General features: G+C 56.0%; 1 protein-coding gene across 1 annotated transcript in view; it reads right to left on the reverse strand.

Moving 5' to 3' along the window:
* Positions 1-19,982, reverse strand: part of ADAMTS2 (ADAM metallopeptidase with thrombospondin type 1 motif 2) — a 311,641-nt gene that overhangs the window by 242,559 nt on the left and 49,100 nt on the right. The window contains exon 3 of the mRNA XM_028849988.2: positions 1,800-1,953. Coding sequence (XP_028705821.2) covers positions 1,800-1,953 — 154 coding nt within the window. The remainder of the gene's footprint in view (positions 1-1,799; positions 1,954-19,982) is intronic.

The following is a 19,982-nucleotide window of genomic DNA, read 5'->3' on the forward strand; positions in this document are numbered from 1 at the left end:
GCTTATTCGGAGTTTGAAATTCCTTTCCTGTGTTCTGAATTTCAAGTTCTCATTAAAGATATGTGGATTGGGGGTGGGGGTGGAGGGAGGATTCAGTAGAAGATGCCAAACACCAGCAGAAGCCCAGAAAATAAGGCAAGGCCGGCCAGGCTGTGGGGGAAGGGCTGCCATGTTCAGGAAGACAAGCACCATATGGAATTTGGGATCAGAGACATGGCCAAGGGCACACGGCTAGCTCACCTCGCCTGAGCAGAGGCCCCCAGAACCCCCCTGAGTCTTCCAAGAGAGGCCAGACAGAAGCACCAAGCCCACAGCACCGAGTGAGCAGCCCCGGAGCTCTCGGGGACACAGGGGTTGCTAACGCCACTGGGCTTACCCAAAGGCAGCCAGCTAGCCAAGAGCAAAACTGGGGCCCAGCCCCATTTCATGCTTGCCCTCCTGGATTACTCCTCCTTCCTTCCCTGCAAAATAGTCCAAGGGGGAGGATAAGCAGTCAAGGCTGAGACCGCAGCTGGAGAAGGCTGGGCGGGCAGTGCCTGGTGGCCCGGCTGTCTGCAGCACAGCAGACGCTGACTTGGCCCCAAGGAACAGGGGCCACCGGTTACACTGACTGTCTCCAGAGCAGTGGGCTTCCTGACGGAACCATGCCTTTGCAAAGGTATCTGATGTCGTTTCATGAAATTAGAATTGTGCCCCGCCAGGCTGTACTCAATTTATCTGTCAAGCTAGGAAGTCAGAGACACCTACAGTCAATGAGGCAGGCATGCTATGGAGTGACAGGAGTACCTTAGTAAATCACAGCACAGGGGTTGCCCAGCCCAGGGCCCTGGAGCATTCACTGTGAACAGGCAGGTGTGTCTGACCCTGGGCCCCAGGCTGTCCTCACCCAGGGGGTCCTGACCAGAGGCCGAGGGCTAAGCTCACAGCTTCCCACTCTCCCAGCAAGAGCCAAGCACAGGCCAGGCGTCCCCGACCACACAGGGGACCCTGAGAACTATGGGCCTGTAGAACCACATCAGACACTGACCCTGGCTTCACCACAATCCAGGACCAGAGACTGGGAGATGCTGGGAGGTGGGGGCTGGCACAGCGAGGCCAGGTCTGAGGCAACAGTCAGAGACTGTCACCATGGCCACCCGGCAGCTCCTTTCAGCTTTCTGGGCCCAGGGCACACATGGGCTCTGAGCTGAAAAACACAGAAGCCCGTGAGTCTGTGCAGAGACTGCTGAGGCTGCTGGGAGCGTCTCCAGAGTCTTTGTAGGGCACAGGCCTCCAGGGATCCAGAAGAGTACGCAGGGCCTTTCTTCCTGAGCAGCCCGGCGAGGGCTGGGACCTACCACAGGCACCGTCCCGGGGACCGTGGCAGCACAGGGGCAGGGGCGGCGCTGTCTGGGGCACTGGAGGCATCTTCACAGGCACAGACTCAGAGATGCGGGCACTGGACTCAGGCCTGGTCTGGGCCCCACCCCACTCCACGACACTTGCTCGCCCTTAGGCAACAGAAGACGGGCCCTTGGACAGCCTTCATCGTCCACCATGGAGGCCCCAGACCTGAAGGCAGAGGTGCCCGGGCTGCTTGTCACCCACGTGCACCCAGAGGAGAGGCCCCAGCCCCAGCAGCCCTGCTACGCCCTGCCGTCAGCCAGGCAGCTGGCCCATTCCTGAGCCACCGAGACTGGGGCTCAGCCTCAGTGGCGACGCTGGTCTTCGGAGAGCTGCCTGAGTCTCTGGGATGCTCCCCTGGGGACTCGCGCCTCAGGGGGCTCTCCACACAGCCTGCCCACCTGCAGTAGCCTCACCTGTGTCCAGGGCCTGTGGCCCCACTAGAGGAGGGGACTTGGGGGGCCGGCGATACACCACGTGCACGCGGCCTTGCTCAGCCTCCTGCGCCGCCAGCCCCTTCTCCAAGGGTTCGATGAAGAACTCCTCCTCCTCCATCCGGATCAGACCAGCCTGCAGGACAAAGACAACATGATCAGATTTCCAGCACACTAAAGACCAAGGAAGGGGAACAGTGAGGAGACCCCCTCCCTCAGGGAGTACCTCCCACCAGAGGACCCTGCCCAGCACCCCAGCTGGTGCTCAGCTTGAAGCCTGGGCTGGCCGGAGGGCGTGAGCATGTGGCCCCAGAGGCCCCCCCGCCCTCCGCCCCGTCTAGGAACAGGGCCTCTGTCTGGGTCGTCTCCAGCCCTGTACGCCAACCCTCTCTGCTTTCAGAAAAGTTACTGTGTTTATAAAGTCATAACTGTCCAGAGATGCCTGGAGACATTCAAGGGCAGCTGTGGGCCTGTGCGTGTCCCCAGAGGGCACCCACCAAAGTGCATCAAATACGGGCCAAGAGCTGCCCCCGCTCCCAGGAGCCCAGAGTCCAAGACAAAGGTCAGAATAGTCGGCCGGGGGTTGAATCCGCCCACAGACATGTTCCATTCGGGCCAAACAACGTTTTTAAAGCTCCGAAGCTAACACTCAGAATGATGAGATTTCATGTCTTGAACACGGAATCCCAGCTTTCCTTGGAAAACGCAGGCCCTGACCACAGCGGGTCTTGGACGGAACACACGCCCCTGCAGCTGGCTCCAGTCCCCACTGCCCCCCACTCTCTCCGGCTATCTGTGTCATCCACCAGCCCAGACTCTACAGGCAGCTGAACAGATGCCCCGAACCCCTGGGCCAGCCAGCGCCCTCCCTTACTACAAACTCCTCGCTGGGCCCGCATTTCCGTTGGGACTCAGGCTGCTCTGCGTGCTGGCATTCAGGCTCCTGACCTGCCCCACCCTCCCAGACCCTGGCTTGCACACCCCATGCTCCTCACTGGGCTGTGTGCACCCTGCCGAGCCACCCGGCCCCTGAACCCACCATGCTGTCAACTCAGGAATCCCCATTCCCCACCACCCCACCCCCAACTCGGCCATCTGGTAAACCTGTGTTCTCCCTTTGAGGCCTGACTCAGCCCCCCTCACCTCCCCTGCCCTCCTCTGCCATCCAGCCTGCCCGCCCCTGCTGTCCAGCTTGCCCTTCCCTGCCCTCCCCAGCCCTCCTCTGCCATCCAGCCTGCTGGCACCACCAGGTCCACCCATCCCATGACCACTCCAGCTCCCACACTTTTATCTTTTAGTCCATTATCCATAAACCAGAGTCTCACACTGGAAACTCACACTACGTCCAGCCTTCAGACTGCTTCCTTCAGATCACTCACTCATGACCCATGCGATGGATTTTGAAAGCTTGAATTCGTTGCTCAAACTTAAGAAACAGGAGAGTTCATACAAATGACCAGATTTCCAGACTCTTGAAAATCAGAAAAGCTGGCATTTCCAGCACCCATCAATGCTCCAAAGCTTAGCCGGCACTGGCCAGGGTCCCCCGTCCAGTCAGGAGTGTGCCCTCCGGTGGGCAGCCCCTGGCACCTGCCATCTGGATGTGCAAAAACCATGCACCCCCGAAGTAATCTGGTGATGGCCTCTGCCACCTCATCATCCTGGCTGGGGCAGGGGGCACAGTGGCATACGGGCTGCCCTCCTTCTGCCTGACCTGAGGTGCTCAGTGAGCACCGTCCTGTTGCTGGCTGGGAGCCCCTGCAGACCGAGATGCAGTCAGTGTCCCCAAGGGCCTGCTGGGCGGCTGCCCCTAGCCTCAAGTAGGGAGGGAGGCTGGAGATGCCCTTGGGAAGCTGATGTGCCAGGCAGGGGCTGGTGGAAGTGCAGGGCCTGGAGGACACAGAGCCCAGCATCAGGCCTGGCTCCGGAATGAAGGATGCCTCCAGCGGGAGGTGACATCTACCCAAACCGACCCAATCCCTTTGCACCGGCCAGGCGAAGAGCTGGAGGGAGAATCAGTGCTCCAGACAGAGGAAGCCGCGCATGCCACGGCTGGGGAGGTGGACGGAGCACAGCTGGTAGGAACCGCTGACCAGATGCTCCACTGACAGGAGCATCGAAGGCACAGTGCCCGGTGGCCTGTCACTCAGGGGGCTGGTGAGGGAGGGTTGTAGGCAGCCCGGGGCTTCTGGGGGAGCCTTGATCTGATTCCTGTTCAGAGCATGGTGGCTGCTGCAGGGAGAATGGGCTGAAGAACAAAAATGGGTCTGGGGTCCTGGGGAGAAGGCATTGCAGGCACCTGGGAGAGGGAAAATGGTCCAGACGGGAGCATGAGAGACAGGGACAAGTGGCAGGTATGAGGGAGGTGAGGAGGGGAATGGACAGGACGTGGTAGGGTAGATCCGGTTGAGATGGGAGGGAGGAGGCAGCACCCAGGTGGGCTTCCCGGTCTGTGGCTGGCTGAAAAAGACGGCCCCCAAAGTTACCCAGGCCCCCGTCCCTGGCAGCTGTGCGGGTAGCAGGACATGGTGGAAAGAGACTCTGCGGGTGTGATCAGGCGGGCTCTGGGGCTGGCTGGACCCTGAATGCAGTCGCTCGTCCACTTCCTTACGGGGGGAGTGGAGGGGGATTAGGCAGACGCGCAGAGGACGAGGCCATGGGCAGACAGGGAGGATGCCAGATGCCAGCCTTGGCGATTGGAGCAAGGCGACCTCAAGCCAAGGAACGCTGGCAGCCCCGGGGAGCTGGCAGAGGCCAGAAAGTGTCCCCCCCGGAGGCTCCAGAGGGAGTGCAGCCCCCCGACGCCTGGATCTGGGTCAGGTTATACTGACTTCGGACTTCCGGCCTCAGAACCGAGAGGACGAATTCCTGCTGTTTTAAGTACTTTCTTACAGCAGCCGCAGAAAACGAATTCAGGGTCCCGGTGGGTGGCCGGCAAAGCGGGTGCCGTTCTCCGAGGGGCATGAGAAGAAGGGCAAGGAGCGCGGGACACTCCGGGCTCGGACATCCTGGGCTTCTGGGGAAGAGGCTGAGGAGGCGGGGGAACCAGAGTTACCAGGGCAAGACCGAGGTCGGGGAAGGAGGTCATCAGGGCTGTGGGAGGAGAGTGGAAGGAGGGGGTGGGAACCCTGCAGGCCCCACGCTTCTGACTCATCCCTGGGTCTCAGGGCCCAACCAGGCCTGGCAGAGACTCAGCAGATGCCTGTGGGATGAGTGAACCGATGACCCCAAAGCCAGAGGCCATGCCCCCCAAGGGAGGCACCAAGCAGGCAGGCGGGGAGACCACAGCCGTCCCTGTCCACCGGCATGGGGACAGTGTGTTTACCGGTGCAGGAGTTGGGAGGGTCCGGCACTGACGGTCCCGGTGTGCGGTGTGGGGGAGGCTGGTGCCTCAAATCCATCTTATTACTGAAACTCATTCGATGAAGTGCAGGAATTAACCCTGGGGGGCGGCAGCGGACAAGCTGTCTGGAGTGTGAAGTTCTGAGTTCCTGGCACCCTTTCTATCTGGCCAGGTGACCTCAGGCAAGGTGTCAAGCTCCCCAAGCATCCAGTGACTCGCCTGTACATGAGGCCGGTCGCCCTTTCCCGTGCACACTCACACAGGAGCACATGCAGCCTGGCAGATGCTGAGAACCATGCCACGCCTCCACCCAAGTGACTTCATCCAGCCAGCTTGCTTTCCAAATGAGGAAACTGAGGCCTAGGTGGGCAGACAGGCTGCGGACACACACGTTCTAGGAATCAGAGCCCACACCTGTGCGGAAAGGGCATCTCCCAGACAGGCCCCTGGGCCAGACTGGGCTGATGGAGCCAGTTAGGGCAGGACACTGGGACATGAGGACTCCTTATGGCAGCCCCATCTTCTGGGGGACCTTGCAGCCCAGGCCGGGAGCCTCCATGCCACAGGCCTGAGGCCGTGGGGTTATTCTGGAGGACCTAGTGTAATGATGAGGCCAGGCTCAGCCGGGGGATGGGCAGTACTCTCTGGCCGGAGCAACCCAGGAGAATTTGGGGTCTCCCTGACCAGCAGGGTCAGGCTCCCCTCCCTGGCTGCCTCCCTGAGGACAATCTCTGGGCTGAGCCAACAGCACTAGCTCCATCTGATGCTGCCCTGGGCCTTGCCTCCTGGAAGGGCATCCTTGCAGGAGACCCCCGGAGGGCACAGAAGCACACTGGGGTCCCTGTGAAGCAGGGCCTGGGCTCAGGCTTCCTCACACAGCCAGAAGCCTCCGAGCGGTGGCATTCTCAGACGCAGACACTCAACACGCTCCTCACAGCCCCGCCCGTCTTTGTGGACCACTGTGTGATGTGCACACGCATGCTGGACTGATGAATATGGCGGCACCTGCCCCGAGACCAAGGCTGACCACCCCAAGACCACCAGCCAAGACCACCAGCCAGAAAATGCACTGGGCGGCGGGCACTTCACAAAAGAAGTGGAGATCATTTTATCCCCTGGTTTTCAAACACTTTAATATGCATCCCAGGCATGATCTGTCAAAAAAACACAAGAAAATTGACAGGAGAGCAAAGCACAAAATGTGAGCTAGGTTTTGCTGCATTTTTTTTTTTTTTTTTTTTTTTTTTTTTTTTTGAGATGGAGTCTTGCTCTGCCGCCCAGGCTGGAGTGCAGTGGCCGGATCTCAGCTCACCGCAAGCTCCGCCTCCCGGGTTCCCGCCATTCTCCTGCCTCAGCCTCCCGAGTAGCTGGGATTACAGGCGCCCGCCACCTCGCCCGGCTAGTTTTTTGTATTTTTTTAGTAGAGACGGGGTTTCACCGTGTCAGCCAGGATGGTCTCGATCTCCTGACCTCGTGATCCACCCGTCTCGGCCTCCCAAAGTGCTGGGATTACAGGCTTGAGCCACCGCGCCCGGCCGTTTTGCTGCATTTTTTCCAGGACTTTGATTTTCCTGCTGCCAGTGTCATGTATCTGTTTTTACATGCAATTTTTATTAATTAGAATCCGTTTCCTCTTCCCACTCAATAAATATTCAAGAAACTCCAGAAGCACACTAGCACTCAGTTGCGAGCCTGCTGGCGGCCTGTCTGTCCAACCCCACAGCTGTCCGGCCCGGGGTCTTGCAGAAAGGCTGACACCCCGACCCAGCTCTCAATGTGAGTCCTGTTCTGCTCTTGAAGTCTGTGGATGTCTGGCAAACCCAACCAGGTTCTCCCCTGGGGGATGGAGAGACGACCATGGGGAGGGCTCTGTCCCTGACCCTCAGGTGCCACTGCAGGGGCCCAGAGCCTGGCAGTACCTGGGTCATCCAGTAAAGCCGCCGACATTCAGATCCTGGTGAGTTACACAACGCCTGCCCTGCCTCCTCCTCCTATAGAACCTGCTCCTTTGCAGTTGGATTGATGGTAAAGTAGTTACTAGAAATGGCAACGAGATGTTATAAGTGTATAAAGATCCAAAGGCTTAACAGTTCTGTTACTCTGAATTTTTAAGTATTCAACCACAGACACCCTGGAAGTTAGGGGTTCACGGGAAACACAGGCATGCATCCTGTTCCCCTCTGCAGAACACCCAGGCTGGCTGGGCCTCACTGCCCCTCCCCTGGAAGCCGCAGCTGCTCCCATCTGTGCATGACTGGGACCTGGTCTGTCACTCAACCTTGTCAACCTCCAGCACAAAGACTGTCAGGTGTGTGCCAAGGTTGCAATGGCAACAATCAGGCGTGGAAGGCACAAAGCATAAGAAGCACAAAGGTCCATGCACAGAGACACCCAGACTTTGCCAAGGGACAAGGAAGCAAGTCCCTGATGCCCTCAAACTCACCTCCGTCTGAAATACACACACGGCATGCACACTCGCCAAAAAAAGTCCCCTAAATGCTGGCATCTGCTAAGATTCCCGTTCCGGAAAGTATTCTAACTCCAGGATTCTTTCTCCCCTTCTGCCTTTTGGTAATGAACCTGGGAGATTCTGCTGGGCAACGGGGCAGTGGCCAGGCAGCCTCCCCTGCTGCCTGGTGGGAGCCGCCTGCTGGAACGACAGTCTCACACGGAGAGCTGCACAGTGCCTGCAGCTCCCAGGGCGCCACCTCAGAGCCTGCTCGGGCACTCTCTTGCCCCTCCCAGCTCCCCAGGGAGGTCTCTAACAACCTGGGGAGCTTTCAGGGAAGGGGGCTGGACCTCTCGCCACTGAACAGTCCCAGGAGTGGGAAATATCACTGAGTGGGATCTGAGCCACTCTGTCCTCACCACCATGGCCTCCTTCACAGTTCAGCATCCCAGAGGATTTCACATACTGACTTTCCCACTTTTCCAAAAGGAACGCCGGCGGGCAGGAGCTGTCCATGGCGTTAGCAAACAGCTGTCCTCACCCGCATCTCCACTGGCTCCTCCTCTGTGTTTCATGGAGTCCTCGCCAGATGCCAGCCACTCCCCTCCTTCCTCTTGGAGATCGACCCCTTGTCCAGGGCTCTGTCTTGAAGCTATGGCTGGAGCTGGGCCTTCCAGGGTTCTGTTGAGCACAGTGACCACAACAGAGGTGCCTCTGAGCTCCACAGAACCTAATGACTTTGCCCGGCTGCTCTACCCTTCCCTGGACCCGGTTTCAGGCCCTACAGACCTTTATTCCAGAAAAGTCTCTTTTTTGGCCTAAGCTGGCCAGAGCCAATCTCCGACAGGACCAAGGAGCCCCGACAGTCACATGCCCAGCGAGGCTCTAAGGAAAGCTAGACTCCACTTTGAAAGGCAGGGCGGGGGGCGAGGTAGGCAGGGAGAGCACTGGACGCTGAGCCAGGGGACCTGGTTTCCAATGCGGTCATGGTCAGTCCTGTCCCCTTGCAGGCCCCCAGTTCCCTCTTCTGCAAACTGAGGAGCTGGACCAGGTAACCTATGAATTACTGTTTATCCTGTTTATTCATCACCCCAAAAAGAAACCCTGCTCACATCGGCAGGTGCCGTTTGTCCTTCTAAAACCCTACTAGGACCAAGGAGAGCTCCAGGAGAAAGAACCAAACCAAAAACCAGAAACCCACTTCTACAAAATAAAAGTCAAGGCCGTGTCCCGGCACACAAGGCCTTCCATGGGGTCCTGGCAGTCCTCTGCCCCTGAGCGTACCCCCAGTGTCTTCCTCTGTCTCCCTCCCCAGCACCCCTCACCTGCCATTTCATGCAGCCTGGACTTGATTTTAAAACTGAGTCACCTGGCAGGTGGGGAACTCACAGGTTGAACTAGTGGAATTGCCCTCTGCACCTATGCTATAGGGATAATTAGGATTACAAGAAGACATTTAGCATATATTCTGGGGGAAAAAAGCTATGTAATATATAAACTATTCATAATTTAACTTTAATAAATGGGGGCGGGCAAAAAATTGCCAAACAAGCCCAAAAAACTCAGACAAAGAGTAGAGGAAGAAAAAAGGAATTGCAGTTTAATTGTATTTGTTTCCTAATCTTCAGTTAGGATCAACAGTTATTGATAAGTTTCTAAAGTCAATAGATACAAGTTGAAGAATTCTACTGAAAATCAGAAAAGTCACAACTAGCAAAACTAATGTATACTTTCCAAATTACTGAACATAGACCATATAGAAAATATGGCAGACTAGAAAAACAGCAAAAAAAAAAAAAAAAAAAAAATCCAGAAAGACAGAAAACATAAATTAGATGACAGAAGTAAGAACAAATATATGTTATAACAATAAATGTAGGCTGGGCATGATGTGATCCCAGCACTCTGGGAGGCTGAGGCAGTCAGGAGTTTGAGACCAGCCTGGCCAACATGGTGAAACCCCGTCTCTACTAAAAATACAAAATGAGCCAGGCGTGGTGGTCCACACCTGTAATACAGGAGGCTGAGGCAGGAGAATCACTTGAACCCAGGAGGCAGTGAACCAAGATCATGTCACTGAGTTCCAACTTGGGAGACAGAGAGAGACCCTGTCTCAAAAAAAACCAAAACCTAAAGCCAAGCAAAAAAACAAGATAAATAAATAAATAGTCAGATTATTATTATTAATATTATTTTGGACACTCCAGCCTGGGAGACAGAGAGATAGCCTGTCTTAAAAAACCAAAACCCAGCCAGGCGCGGTGGCTCATGCCTGTAATCCCAGCACTTTGGGAGGCTGAGGCGGGCAGATCACAAGGCCAGGAGTTCGAGACCAGCCTGGCCAATATAGTGAAATCCTGTCTCTACTAAAAACACAAAAATTAGCTGGGTGTGGTGGTGTGCGCCTGTGGTCCCAGCTGCTCGGGAGACTGAGGCAGGAGAATTGCTTGAACGCAGGAGGCAGAGGTTGCAGTGAGCCAAGATTACATCACTGCACTCCAGTCTGGGCCACAGAGTGAGACTCCGCCCCAACAAACAAACAAACAAAAAGGATCACATTATTATTATTATCATTATTTTGGAGACAGTGTCTTGCTCTGTCGCCCACACTGGAGTGCAGTGGCATGAGCTCAGCTCACTGCGACCTCTGCCTCCTGGATTCAAGCGATACTGCTGCCTCAGCCTCCCAACTAGCTGGGATTACAGGTGCACCCCACCATGCCCGGCTAATTTTTGCATTTTTAATAGAGAGAGGTTTCACCATGTTGGCCAGGCTGGTCTCGAACTCCTGACCTCAGGTGATCCACCCACCTCAGGTGATCCTCCCACCTCAGCCTCCCAAAGTGCTGGGATTACAGGGGTGAACCACCACTCCCAACCAGTCAGATTATTTCAAAAACACTCTATGCCCTGCAAAATAATTTTACAAATTTACAGATTTTTGCTAGGCTAAAAGAGTTTCACAGATTTTTGACCACGTAAGGAACGGACACACCCCTGACATATTGGTGACCGAAGAAGGCAAGCCCAGCTCCAGTGTGGTCTCCTTATGTAAAATCAAGTCTACCTCTGTGCCCAACGTCAGCACGGCCTAACAGTGAAGCATGTGGCCTCTGAGTCACTCTGCCTCAATTCCAATGCTTACTTCACCTCTGGCTAGCTGAGTGGCCTCCCTGTGGCCAGTGTCTGCCGGGTTGATTGGGGATAACAACAGAGCTTCCACGGCTGATGTGAGGGCTGAGCGAGATACCGCGTGGAGAGCGCTGGGCACAGCAGCTGATAAATCAGCCGACCGGCAGCTCCACTGCCATCATCATGGTCGTGGCATGACAGTCGTGAGGAAACGCCTAACAAAGGGTCAGCCGTGTTACGATCGGGGGTGAGTTTCACTTTTTATTAGTATTTTCTGTATTTTGTTTTGTTTTGTTTTACATTTTTACAAAGGGCATATAGCAAAACAGGCAATTCATGTGAAGATAGCAGAGAGGGGAAGGGGGAGGGCAAAGAGAGAAAGATAAGGGGAAAAATGGAATAAACAAGATGCCGACAAGAATGCCTCATGGGGCCAGCGCAGGGCCAGCCAGGCGGCCTTCTGCTAAATCAAGCAATGCTTGAGAGGCTCCCTCGGGACCTGGCCCGTCCAGAATGTCCCGCACTGAGCCCTCTGCAGCCAGCTCCCCCATCTCCATGGCTCCTGCACACACCAGTGCCGGGGTAGCCTCCAGGAAACAGAGCTGGCCAGCCAGAGCCAGCCAGGACACAGAGGTCAGTGGGTCAGACCCAGACCCTGGGACTGCAACAGGCCTGCCTATTTATCATGAGAACTGACACTCGTCCCTGCCAGATGCTCTGGCTGACATTTCCCAGGTCTTGTTCAGCATGAAGAGCACGTCGGGGAATGTCCCCAGTCACAAATTAACATTCACATAAATAACAGGGCACTCTCGACTAAAGAAGAAAAATGACTCGTGCTGCAGGAACATTTGCCAAACTATCAAAAAGTGAGATTTTTCTTTCTGAGCTTCCATGTCTCACCAGCTGGACCACAGCAGATTGTGGCCTTGAGGCGTGTGGTGGAGGAGAGCTCATGGAATAAGTCCAACTTCCCCCTTCCAGATCCTGTCAACAGGCCGGGCGCGGTGGCTCACGCCTGGAATCCCGGCACGTTGGGAGGCCGAGGCAGGCAGATCACCTGAGGTCAGGAGTTTGAAACCACCCTGGACAACATGGTGAAACCCCGTCTCTACCAAAATAGAAAAAATTAACGGGGCATGGTGGCCTGTGCCTGTAATCCCAGCTTCTCGGGAGGCTGAGGCACGAGAATCACTTGAGCCCAGAAGGTGAGCTGAGATGGCACCGCTGCACTCCAGCTTGGGCTACAGAGTGAGACACTGTCTCAGGAAAAAAAAAAAATAAAAACCACCCTGTCGACAGGCCCTTCCCTGGGCTGGCACCTGGCACTGCGGCCGCCCACACCAACTGGAACCTAACACCTTTGCACAGCTGTTCCCTGCCAGCCTCCCTGCCTCCTTGGAGGCCTGTACACACTGCCCCTCCCCTCCCCCGACTGGCCCCAGGAGCCCACACGCCTGAGCACCAGCACCCCCAGAGACAGAGCCGGCACGGTGGGTCTGTCTGCTCTGGGGGCTGGGGTGGCAGGGGCCCGTGTCTGGGAGTTGCCAACATGTGCCTCCATACCAGATTCCCCAGGGGACTCAAGCTGGAGAGCAACCAAAGCCTGCAAGGCCACACTCCAGGAACTAAGGGCCTGGGGACCCGGGACGGTCCCTCAGCATTCACAGCAGGCTCACCCACGTCCACCAGGAGATGCCACCCAGGGAGACTGCCAGCATCCCCGCCCACAGGAGGCCAGGGCCGGCGCCTTCCCTAGTTGCTCAGGCAGCCGTCACAGGGCAGCACAGCCTGGGGCTTGAACAGCAGAACCCATTCTCTCACAGTCCTGGAGGCCAGATCTCTAAAATCAAGGTGTGGGCAGGGGAGGTTTCTCTCGAGACCTCGCTCCTCGGCTTGTCGATAGTGTCTTTCTCCCCATGTGTACTTCTGTCCTAATGGATTCTTCTTGGGAAGACACCAGTCATTCTGTGACAACAGTCACTGTTGAATCAGTGACCTCATTTTCAGTTAATTATCTCTTTAAAGACCCTGCCTCCTAATACAGCCAACATCCTTATCTACGGGAGTTTAGGACCTCAACAAAGGAATTGGGGGTGTGGGGAGGGCGCCACTCAGCCCATAATTGCCTCTAGGCGCCAAGGCCACACAGAGTCGGAGCAGGCTGCTGGCAGGGTCCGGTGGCCAGAGCTGGGCGGGCTGTTCCTTGGGGAGCCACTCTGGACAGGCCGGAAGGTCACTGCCAGAATCACTCCCCAGGGGCCAGAAATCCGGCACGGAGGAAAAGCTGCCACTCCAGGGAAGGTGGAGCCCACCCAGGGCTGGCCACATGGGATGCCCATGTCACCCTTCCTTCTGAACCGGGCATTCTCACACAGGGACACCCACTGGCTGGGCAGCATGCTCGTCTCCCTGTGCCTGCACTCACGCCCAGCCGGCGGGTGGTGGGCAGGCCTCAGGACCCCTCCGCCAATGGCAGGTCACTCTCTCACGGTCCAGCAGGAGCCCTGCTTCAGAGCCCACGCCTGGGGCCAGCTGAGGCTGGTGTCTCACATTCCTGCAGAGAGACTGGCTAAGGCTCCTGTGGGGGGGCACTCCCCATGCCCACTGCACCCCAGAATTTTCTGGGCGATCCCCAGGCTGAATCGACGCAGCTGTTGGAAGACGGGGCATGCAATTCTAGATGTGTGGCATGTTTTGAACAGCGTCCAATACCCTTTCCAGGGCAGCTCAGCCCGGAGAGGAAGTCCCCAGTCTCGGGGACCCGGGAGGCAGGGTCTGCTCCTTCCCACGTGGCGTGCTCCTCCAGGAGGGGCCGGGTGCTCAGAGGGAAACCAGTGCCCACCAAGGGCCCAGCTGCCTGGCTGGCAGGCGAAGGTGGGTTTGGTGGGCAAGGAGCCTGCAGCCTCGCCCTCTACCCAGAATTCCCTTACCACACGTCTGTCAGGGCCGGGGCAGGGGCAGGGGCACGGGCAGTGTAGCGGGAGTCACGGCCGTGACGGGAAAAATGTTGCTGGGCTGGCTCCCAGCAGTGTGGGGAAAACACACTACCCAACAGATGTGCCCTTCAGAAGCAGGAACAGATAGAAACTCCCGTGGGGAGAGCACAGGCTGGGACACAGCGCACCCAACACCAGTCCCCCCAACTCCACTGTGCAACAAGGATCAGCCTTTCCTCTCTCGAAGCCTCTGTTCCCCCCAAGGGGGCTGCAGTTGAGAGCCGATGGTGAGACTCAGTGGGGCGTGTCCTCCATGTCCGCTTGTGCAAGGGAGCCCAGATCAGGCCATTTTCCCAGGCAGACAACACCCCCCTTTCACTTTCCATCACAGGCTGTCATTTCCCCAGGTCCCTGGGCCACAGGCCCCTCTCAGGACCCCTCAGGCCTCATGCACACACACAGCCTGGGCACTGCCTGACTCTGGCTTCCTTCGAATTGGGCTTCTTTTCCTGCTGTGATCTCTGGGACCCACTGTGCTATCCAGGGCAGGCTGACCGCCGACCGTCCTCTGCCCGCCTGCCCAGCTGCCACTCCCGGGCGGGCAGCCCTGCCGGGCCTGAGGCTGTCTGCTTCCCCTTCTGTCCAGAGTTCCCAAAACAAAAATCAGGCCATGCCATCTGACGAAGGATCCTGTCTGGTTTATTTATGGGAAGAGCCAGGGCTGTGAGGGCCAGGTTGTCTGGGCTGTGGCCAGGCTGCTCTGCAGGCCTTCAGACACTGCCCAGCCCGTGTCCCCACCCATCCAGGGTGGATCCGGGGGCGGCCGTGGTGGGGGGGCAGGGCCCCAGCACTGGTGAGCCCACACTGGTGACTCTAGGATGGTTATTTATTCTACAGCCAGGACAGCAGCCCCTGGGGCCCTAGGCCCTTCTGTGGGTGGTTGGCCCACTGGAGAGCCTGAGCAGCAAGGCCAGCAATGACCAAAGGTGCCGTATCCAGAACGCAGGCAGGCTCAGGTGCACCTACCCTCCCGAGATGCCACTACAGATTCAGGGAGACAGAACTGGTGGGATCAGGTGCCCCACAAATCCTGGTCCTCACAGGGGACAAGGCCACCAGGTGTCACCCTGGGAGATGGTGGCGCCCCAGGGTATGAAAGGCCACATCAGGCTTATGTCCAGTACCCCTGCCTGCACAGCACAGCACAGCATCCATACCACAGCATAGCCCCACCCTCTGGCAGTGCCAAGCCCGGGATCTCAGGGCCCCCACAAGAAACCAGACAGGTGAGCAGGTGGCAGCTCAGACCAGGTGCTGACCTTGTGCATACCAGGCCTTCCCCAAGAGCAGACAGAAGCCCCCCGAGCCAGTGCTCACTGCCACAGGACTGTGCCCCTCCTGCAGGACTCTGCTCACCCCCACACTCCCTGCTCGGAGAAGGCCTGTCCCACCGCCCCATGTGAAATCACACCCAAGCACAGCATGCTTTCAGTGGTCAAATCTGCGGTAATTTGAACACAACAATAAATAATGATAGTAACAAGTTAGAACCCATTGAATAAAATAAATATCCACAAATCAGTACTGGCAGAAACAAATAATGAATAATAAGCAGGAGGGGAAGGGCAGCTCTTTCTCACAAGGGAATTCAACTAAAAATGTAAAAGAAATGATGAGACAGAATATCATGGTAGTAAACTCCGTCGGTAACAGCACAGTAAGGACTGCTGCAGGTACAGCATCCATGGAAGCTACAGTTAGAGAAGGACGACAAGAAACAGAATGTCACATCATGTCATAGCAGCTACCCACGGGAGATTTATTCGTTGCAATGGGAAAAATGGTAACTTTACTGGGGAGAATCTGGTCAGTAACACCTTAGCCAAATGAAGAAGGGCATCACTGACAGCAGGAGACAGCTGGACACCCCAGTGTGATAATCCCAGCGTGATGCCCTGTGGAGGGTGCAGTGCTTCTGTGACAGTCCTGCCAGAGACACGCAAGCTCAATCCAGTTCAAGGCACACCAGAAAAACCCATGTGGAGGCTCCGTCTACAAAACAGCTGACCAGTCCCCTTCGAAAACATCCAGGTCATGAAACCTCAGATGGGAGGAAACAGGGGAGAGACAACAAGTAAATGCCACGTGGGAGCCCGAGTGGGAGCCTGAACCAGACAACGGACATGAGTCGGAAGACTGACAACATTCAGTGCGGTCTGGAGTGCTGCGGTGAGAATGTGATTGGTTTGTTCCCACCAAAACTCATCTTGAAATTTGGTCCCCAGTGGCCGGACGCGGTGGCTCAAGCCTGTAATCCCAGCACTTTGGGAGGCCGAGGCCAAGATCTCACGAGGTCAGGAGATCGAGACCATCCTGGCTAACACAGTGAAACCCCGTCTCTACTAAAAATACAAAAATCTAGCCGGGCGAGGTGGCGGCGCCTGTAGTCCCAGCTACTCGGGAGGCTGAGGCAGGAGAATGGCGGGAACCCGGGAGGCAGAGCTTGCAGTGAACTGAGATCCGGCCACTGCACTCCAGCCTGGGCGACTGAGCGAGACTCTGTCTCAGAAAAAAAGAAAAAGAAATGTGGTCCCCAGTGTGGCAATGTTGGAAGGTGGGGCCTGGTGGGAGGTATTTGAACCGTGAAGGCAGATCCCTCATGAGTGGCTTGATACTGTTCTCGAGGTAGTGAGGGAATTCCTGCTCTGAAGAGACTTGATTAGCTCCCGAGACTGGGTTGTTATAAAACCAGGACACTCCTTGGGTTTTCCTTCTTTGCATACATTGGCTTTCCCTTTGACCTTCTCCACCATGTTATGACACAGCACAAAAGCCCTCACCAGAAGCCAGGGCCATGCTCTTGAACTTCCCAGCCTGCAGAACCATGAGCTAAATAAACTTCTTTTCTTTATAAATTACCCAGTCTCAGGTATTCCATTACAGCAACGGCAAACTAGACTACAACTAAGACACTAAGTAACAATGCTTAGTATCAAACTTCAAAGTTCCTGGTTCTAGTCCGTGTTCTACACTGCATACAGAGGAAGCTGGGTGAAGGGCATAGAGGAAATCTATGCTATTTTTGCAACTTTTCTTGCAATTTTTCCAAAACAGCGTAGATCTAAAGTCATTTCAAAATTAAAAATTTAAACACATATAAATAAAACTGGGCCCCAGCGTCCCTCAGTGCTCTCTGGCCAGTCCATTCTTCACATTGGCTGCCTTTGCCTGGAATGGAGGCACCCGGCTTCGCCACTGCATCCCCGGTGTCCAGGGAGCAGGTCCTGTAGAAGGTGGTAGGTTCCAGGGATGGGGCAGCAAGTACAGAGGCCCTGAGAAGGAAGCCAGCCTGGCGTGTTCCAGGAACACCAGGGAGAACCGTGTAGCCAGAGCAACGCTCTTGTGCAGAGGGCCCATGCCTGAGCTGCCCTCGGTGTGCCCTGCTGTTCCCTTCAGGGCACTCTCCAACCCTCTACCCTGTGCACGGGGCCCACTGGATGCCCCAGGAGCTCTAGGGCTGTGACTATGAGGTTGCTTCAGGTCTCAGGTGAGTGGCTTGAGGAGCAAACAACCCTCACTGGCCAGAAGAGTATTTCCTTCATAGGTGTGAGCAGGGTGGAGCCACCAGCACGATGCTGACACGGGGTTTTGATGATTTCCGCTCACGTCACACAGAATGAGTGCAGGGCTCTGGGATAAGGCTGCCCAAGCCGCAAGCCTGAGTGGCACTCGCGGACTCGTGCATCGGCTGTGGTGCCACCCCCGGGCTCTGGTGTTCGGGGTGGGCAATGGGAGCAGACATCCTTTGCTCTGTGCCCATCACTGGTGCCCAGGGCCGTAGCCCACACCCTCAAAGGTTCCGTGCCATTTCCGGGCAGTCTTCCAGGGCCGGCTGCACCCACCCGCGTGGAGAGATTTCAGAGGGAAGCTGCTGCCCTGCCATGCCGCGACCCTTCCCCCGTGTCCTCTCTTGCCTCCCAGCCGTGCTGGACGTCATGCTCTCCCAGGCTGGTCTGCAGAGGGATGGAATGCCTGTCACAACTGGGATCCCTCTTCTCTTGTCAGTCTGCCTGCCGGTGGCAGAGTGTGGAAGGTGGGAGTGTGCCCACCATTCAACGAGGTTGAATTCTGGGAGTGCAGAAGTAACAGCCTCAGGACCGATGGGGAAGATGAGGCTGCAAGATGAGTGGTTCTTCCCTTACGCTAGAAAGGTCCAAACGGCATTTTTTTTTTTTTTTTTTTTGAGACAGGATCGTACTGTGTCACTCACTGCAGTACAGTGACTCAAACACAGCTCACTGCAGCCTGGACCCCCTGGGCTCAAGCGATCCTCCCGACTCAGCCTCCCAAGTAGCTGGGACCGTAGATGTGTGCCACAACAGCTAGCTAATTTAAAAAAAAAATTTGTAGAGATGAGGTCTTGCTATGTTACCAGGGCTGATCTTAAACTCCTGGGTTCAAGTAATCCTACTGCCTTGGTCTCCCAAAATGCTGGGATTACAGATGTAAGCCACCACACCTGGCCCAAACATTGAATTTACCACGACCAGATGAGGACCTATGGCTCACATTTTCTTGCACACTCTGGGCGAGATCCATATGGGTGGTCATCGTTAATGAAGCACGGTAACCACCTGCAAGGGAACGACGGAAGCCAGCATTCCCGGGGGCAGACAGAGGCGGCAGAGTCAGGAGAAATGCCATAACCAGCACTAAATACATGGGGCTGGGGAATGCGGGGCAAGAAGATATACAGCATCTCCACACAAACAGGTTCCAAAGAGCCACACATTGTGAGCAATAACAGCATTGCTATCCCGTCCCTACACACCCCAGCTGTGGGAGATATAAACACGAAATTAGCTGGGACAGCACACTCAACCCTAAAGGACAGGAAGAGATGGCTCCTGAGCCTGAGTGGCAATGAGGGTCGCTGTGTGCACTGAGCAGACAGTGAGCAAATGTGTTCACGCCTCTCCTCCCCGTCCCCTAAATCTTCCTTGATACATCTTGCTATTCCCCATGTGGGCTCATGAATCTTGTTATAAATTTTTTAATCAAATTGTCTATATAGACAGGAGCTCTGCAAGAAATATGTGCCCAGGGTCCCATGTATCCTAGGGACAGCCAGCCATGCCTTTGGGAACAGTCTAGAAGGACTGTCAGTAAGGGGCCTGGGTGGGTGGGAGTCGGCTTGCCCAACGTGACTCTCTCTCCTTGTAAGATACATCTGAGAGAGAAGCCCGTTGTGAGCAGGGCCAATCCAAGCTCCCACACGGCCCTGGAGAGCAGACCACTGCCCAGACGGCTTCCTCAGGTCCTGGCTGGGGCCCTCCAAGGCACCCCATTTCCAGGCCTCCAGCCCCAGCCCCCCAATAGCCTGCCTTGAATTGTCTTCTGCTTAAGTGAGTTGAGGTCAGTTTTGCCATCGAAAGAGAAGCCCTCCTGTCTTCCTAGAGGTTGTCAGGAGCTACGCTGGCCGGTCCTCTGGGCTTGGGACATCCTCTGTTGTGGGGGGGAGAAGGTGGGAAGCATCTTTCCTACAGCCATCAACTCACCTCAGTGACGGCCACGACTTCTCACTCACAGCACTCGTGTAAGTGCTAACCTGAAGCCGCTCCTCCTTGTCCATGGGGAAGACAATCTGGCCCCACTTTCCTCTGCTGCCCAAAAATAAGGAATATTATTGTGTTGCTTTGTCCTGACAGACACACTCCTTAAAAAGTGCTAATCTTCACAAAAGAGGCGGAGGCCTGTGCCTTCCTTGAGGAAAGTCAGATTAATTAGCTGACTCCCGCGTGAGGAGCCTCTGATTCTTGCAGGCTTTGTTTACGGATCAGAAATCAGGCTTGAAGTGAAAACTGACATCTCAACGTGAAGAGTATTTTCCCTGCTAACTGCAGTGAGTCAGGGCCGTGCGCTGAGCTAGGCAGATAGGGAACATGGGCTTCGCACGTGGACTGGAGTGTGCCAGCGCCTCCGGGCCACAGCCCGGGACAAGCGTGGGACATCAGCCTCCCACTGCGAGGCCAGCTCAGGCCAGTGCCCCATAGATCCCAGCCCAAGACAAGCACCGGAGCTGGCATATTCCGGGGTGGGTTTTCTGTCTGTCTGTTGTTCGTTTTTCTCGAGACGGAGTCTTGCTCTGTCGCCCAGGCTGGAGTGCAGTAGCGTGATCTGGGCTCACTGCAACCTCCACCTCCCGGGTTCAAGTGATTCTCGTGTCTCAGCCTCCCAAGTAGCTGTGATTACAGGTGCGTGCCATCGCGCCCAGCTAACCTTTTTTTTTTTTTTTTTTTGTA

This window comes from Macaca mulatta, chromosome 6 (assembly GCF_049350105.2).
Source record: "Macaca mulatta isolate MMU2019108-1 chromosome 6, T2T-MMU8v2.0, whole genome shotgun sequence".
Taxonomy (NCBI): Eukaryota; Metazoa; Chordata; class Mammalia; order Primates; family Cercopithecidae; genus Macaca; species Macaca mulatta.